The sequence below is a fragment of the Lathyrus oleraceus genome, chromosome 1 (genome assembly GCF_024323335.1).
Source record: "Lathyrus oleraceus cultivar Zhongwan6 chromosome 1, CAAS_Psat_ZW6_1.0, whole genome shotgun sequence".
NCBI lineage: Eukaryota > Viridiplantae > Streptophyta > Magnoliopsida > Fabales > Fabaceae > Lathyrus > Lathyrus oleraceus.
In genome coordinates, this window is record NC_066579.1 from 149,571,036 (window position 1) to 149,575,997 (window position 4,962).

The window sequence follows — 4,962 nt, forward strand, 5'->3', positions numbered from 1 at the left end:
TTATATATTTCCTATTAATGCATCGTGAGTTTGAAGAAAAATGTTAGATAATAAATTATATTAAAGATAGCTTAGTCTTTTGATATTTTAGTACTTAGACCTTTCTATTGTTTTGTATTGTGATATTTTTGTCATTTCTAATGAAACCCTAACCACTAGTGTAGCAAACTTGTAGAAATGTTTAGTGGTTCTGTCAAAAAGTGTGTATCATGACAGATGAAATAAGACAAATCTTCTAATTTATGTTGAATTATGTTTTGGAATCATATGTGGTAAACTACTAATTAATAATGTGTATATATATTATATACTCTAACTTTAGAAAGATCATTAAAAACAGTAGTGCTTGTATTACATATATAGTTCTTTAAGGCCAAGGACTGAGCTTATACAATCATATATCTGTAAATTGTAACCCTAATCTTAGTGATAAGTATCAGATTCTCTCATGACAGTCAATAAAAAATTGACATATATTCTAAGGCTACAACAGCTACTTCATCAGCAGACGCCAGTGCATTGAGAGGGGGATCCATAAACAAAAGTAATGAGCTTAAAACAACTATGGATATAACGAATATAATTAGTGATTTGAAAGAACCACCGTATTTTTTAACAAGTTTGAGTCCTTCTTCACCGGTTTGTGGCGATGTACTATCAAGCTGAAGAGTTGAACTAGTTAGAAAACCATATACCATGCCTGTGAAAGTTGCGCCTGAGTGAGACCTACAAATGAGTCGGCCACCATATAAAGATTTCGATTTTTCAATTTGATTAACATTTTTCGGATGTATATATAAGCTTATGGTTTAAACTACTTTCTTAAATAATGTAAGTCATACATACCACTCATCAACTGGACCAAGGTTGCATAATATGAAACCAAGAATTGTGATAATTATAGCCTTCTTGAATAGATTCTCAGAATCATCATTTGCAATAACATCTCTATTTTGAATTTGGTATATGAGCCAAGCACCAATTATTGCAAATACAGGCCCCTGAATGTAAGTTCATGTTAGACATCGAAAGTCGAAGACAACAAAATATATTCTTATTACACAAATAACTAATGAAATATAAGATAAATTTAATTAATGCAATGACATCTTATATTGGTCGTTCGATCTGAAATCAATAATAATGATAATTTGGTGAAAAGGTATTTTGAGCCATCGAATCTCAAATCAAATCACGAGATCAACTAATGCACTTAACTATGTGATTTTGCAACTGCAATGAATCGAAGTCAGATTCATCGCATTAGCAAAATCACGCAGTTACACATACTAATTGATCTTGGACATCATTTGAGATCCGTCAGCTCACACTACACATTCACCAAATCATTTTTAAATATTCTTTACTATTGATTTGAGTTCGGACAACCAAGATCAATAACTAGATTTGTATTCCACGTAGTAACTGTGAGGCGCAATTATTGATCTTGAACGTTTGATCTCAAAGCAATGGTAATGATTATTTGTGAATATGTTGTGAGGCGACCGATTTCAAATCGACAGTCGAAATTAATTAATGCGCGTATCTGCATTATTCTGATACCGGAAGGGAATACTAAAGGAATTGTAGAATGATACTTACAGTCCCACCAACAGTTGGATTTGGTGTATGTAGAAAACTTGCGATGTTGCCAGAAACTCCACCCAATATGTAGATCAAGAAAAATGTAAGTGAACCATAGCTTTTGCAAACTTGAGGCCCAAATGATACAAGGGCCCAACAACTTAGACCCAAGTGAAATATTCCTGCATGCTGCATATGAAGAATTTTTTAACAATATGCACATGAAGATGCTCTCTCACTTTAGTTTCACAAAGAGTTCATAGATATCCCATCAAGAGTATGCACCATCAATGTTTTAAAAACCAGACCGGAGATAGATCCAGTCCCTCTAGTTTTAAATATAAATACTAACTTCATCTCAGTTCGTATTGAATAGAGAGAAAAATTAAAATAAAATATCAGAATTAAATGATGTGATTCTCCTAGATGATGACTAAGGTCATCATGTATATAGTGCACTCTATATATCTGTAGAATGGAAACACAGACCCAATATTCAATGTTGTACCAGAAACATTGGTGTTATAAGCCTCCACCATTCTCCAACCATGATCAAATGATTTATCTTTGCTCCATATAGTAATGGAAGTGAAAACAGCTCTAAGTCATTACCCCTTACAGGACTTGCTATTTCAAATAGAAACACTGCAATGTTCACTGATGCTAATATACCACTGCACCAAAGATAAGACATATTAAAGTTAAGCATAAAAGTTGGGTGATGGGCAAATTGGTCCTCGAAACTGGAAGCATCTGTCAAAATAGTCCCTGAATTTTGTGACATCTTTAAAATTGTAAAGTGAGTCAAACTATTAACTTTTCTTTACGGTTGGGGGCTATGATGTAGCACGTTAACCGAATATACGGCTTCTCCATGTTGATCTCGCATAGATGTCATCACAGAATGGACAAATTTTCCTATGAAATTTAGGTCTCTGATGGAGTAATTTGCTTGTATTAGTTCATGCACAAGTGCAATTACCAATAAATTTGTCCTTGAGAGATGACTTAATTTCATAGACAAATTAGTCCTGATAACATGTCACATCATAGTGGCATAGCCTAACGATTGAAACTAACAGAGAGACCATTTTGAATGACATTCTACAGTTTCAAACATATATTTGCCAATATAAAAAATGAGAGACTAATTTGATTGATGCTTACATTTTCACCAATGTATTGGCAAGAACTATGAAAGATCACGACTTACATGAGGTAAAGGCTTGAGGTATCATTAAGCTGCTGTGAATCTATAGCAGATACTGAACCACTGACACCTTTTGTTCTTCTTATATTCATATAAGTATTTGGTTTCCTAAAGTTTGTTGTTTGAGTATCTTGGCTGAGAATTTGTTTTGGAGCTAAAATTTCATCCTTAAGATTTTCAACATAAGACGCCACAAGAGATTCTTGGTTTATGCCTGCATACAAAAAATATGTTATATTCATATTTTCAGCGTGCATTAAGAAAATATTACTACAATACTGGGAAATCGGTAATAAGCTCTCATGATAACATGAAAGGTTGAATATGTATTCAAGACTGTCATTGAAGGTGTGCAAGGCTGCCTACAGCACACACGGGCCTCACAATTATCAAGATTAAGTTATGGCAAAAAAGGTCTCGATACACATATTCTAATGTTAATTTTCGGTTAAATAGAGCTTCTTAAAAAAAATTCCATGACTCAACTGAAGTTAACTTCAACTTCTTACATAGGGCCTCTCAAAAGTTTGAGACGGCTCTAGATGTATTTATATGATATATTCTACTTACAAATATGATACTTTTAGACACAAATTGGACAAAAGTTTAGATGATTAACGCATTTCAAATATGTGGTTGATTGCGTTTAATGGAATATAACAAGGTGTCGCAGCATATTAACCATCCGGTGAATGTAATTAAACACGGCTACAATAAAATATTCTACACAGATCACTTCCAATAATAAATTCTGCACATACTAAAACAAAAAATTGTAAACCTACAAGCTATGAAGCACAGACGCACAGACATCAGACATGACACCGACACTGACATATTGACACCGATAATAATTTGAAAACATAAATAAATTGAACGTAATTACAAGTGTCAGTATACACTGACATGAACACTAACACGTCTCTTTTCAAAGGAGTCAGTGCTATAGATACTACAAGAACTAAAACCATAAAATATATTTTTTTCAGAAACTAAGAGCAAACAATAGTATAATACTTAAGTTTAATGGAAATACAATATAAAAATAGTAATTACACTTTACCATTATCTAGTTTGCCAAGATACTCATCAAGAGACTCCAATCCATTTCCTTGGTGCACCTTCATCACCTCATTTGATTTATCAGAATCGTGTAATTTTGTATCATGTTGCAGTTTATCAAAATAAGAATCTAACGATCTTAGTTTCTTCTTAACAGAGCTAGACTCTGATGAACACTGAACACGTAGTTTCGTCACGCTCTTGTGCAGAGAATCTCTTCCAAGAACTATGCATCTGTTCTTGTAAGGTACTCTGTAACATATTGCAAATGCAGCCATGAAAACCTGAAGAGGGGAAAAGAAACAAAAAAAAATTACTGTGTTGTTGAAACTATGAAACTGTTTGGAACCTGGCACAAACAGTTGGTGTGCAACAGTGTTGTAAACCTCAAAATACCTAAGTACAAGTATAATGACTAAAGCAAGAAGCTGAAAAACCAAAGTACAAGTACAATGGTCTACCTTTGCAGGTTTTGTTTGGTGATAATCGCTTATCAGAATAAGCTTCAGACTCTCAAAAAGAAGCTTAGGATAGTTTGTTACTTAGTATTTGCATTAATTGCATAAGTTTGGCTGATACTATATAAGCCCCTTTTGTGAATTTCTCTTTTTGGAATTTAGATTGTGTGACTCTAAACTATCAACCATTACTAGGTTGTCTTGGATTAAGATCGAACGGTTAAAATATTGATGTAAATTATAATTTTTTTTAAATTTAAAATTATTTGATTTTGATCGGACGATGGAGATGTGTCTGATTTACATTTGATATTTTTGCATAACATATATTTATTTGAAGTATCTTTTAAAATTTAAGTTATCTTTGTTTAGCCATTCATGTATTGTAACAAGATATATGCAAAGTTGAAGAACCAATAAATGGGGCTAATAGGATTTGGGTGGACCCACTCTTGATTTGTTTGGTTGACACGTGGCATGCTTAAATACCTTAAGCTTAATTGAGATAAATGGTTGGTAATGTACCTCATAATGTACCAACAAATGGGGCTAATAGGATTTGGGTGGACCCACTCTGGAATATATTGATTCTTAAATATAAATTATTATTTTAATAGATAAATATATCAAACAAAGTACTATTTTGGA

The 4,962-nt window shown here is 32.9% G+C and overlaps 1 protein-coding gene across 1 annotated transcript; it reads right to left on the minus strand.

The window, feature by feature from the left end:
* Positions 1 to 330: 330 nt before the first annotated feature.
* Positions 331 to 4,507, minus strand: LOC127123130 (RHOMBOID-like protein 9, chloroplastic). The gene is made up of 7 exons (XM_051053386.1): positions 4,318 to 4,507; positions 3,858 to 4,140; positions 2,798 to 3,008; positions 2,093 to 2,258; positions 1,603 to 1,773; positions 847 to 1,001; positions 331 to 726 (listed from the first exon to the last, which is right to left on the minus strand). The coding sequence occupies exons 2-7, from the start codon at positions 4,132 to 4,134 to the stop codon at positions 456 to 458; spliced, it is 1,251 nt and encodes a 416-aa protein (XP_050909343.1). The 5' UTR covers positions 4,135 to 4,140; positions 4,318 to 4,507; the 3' UTR covers positions 331 to 455.
* Between the last annotated feature and the right edge of the window lie 455 nt (positions 4,508 to 4,962).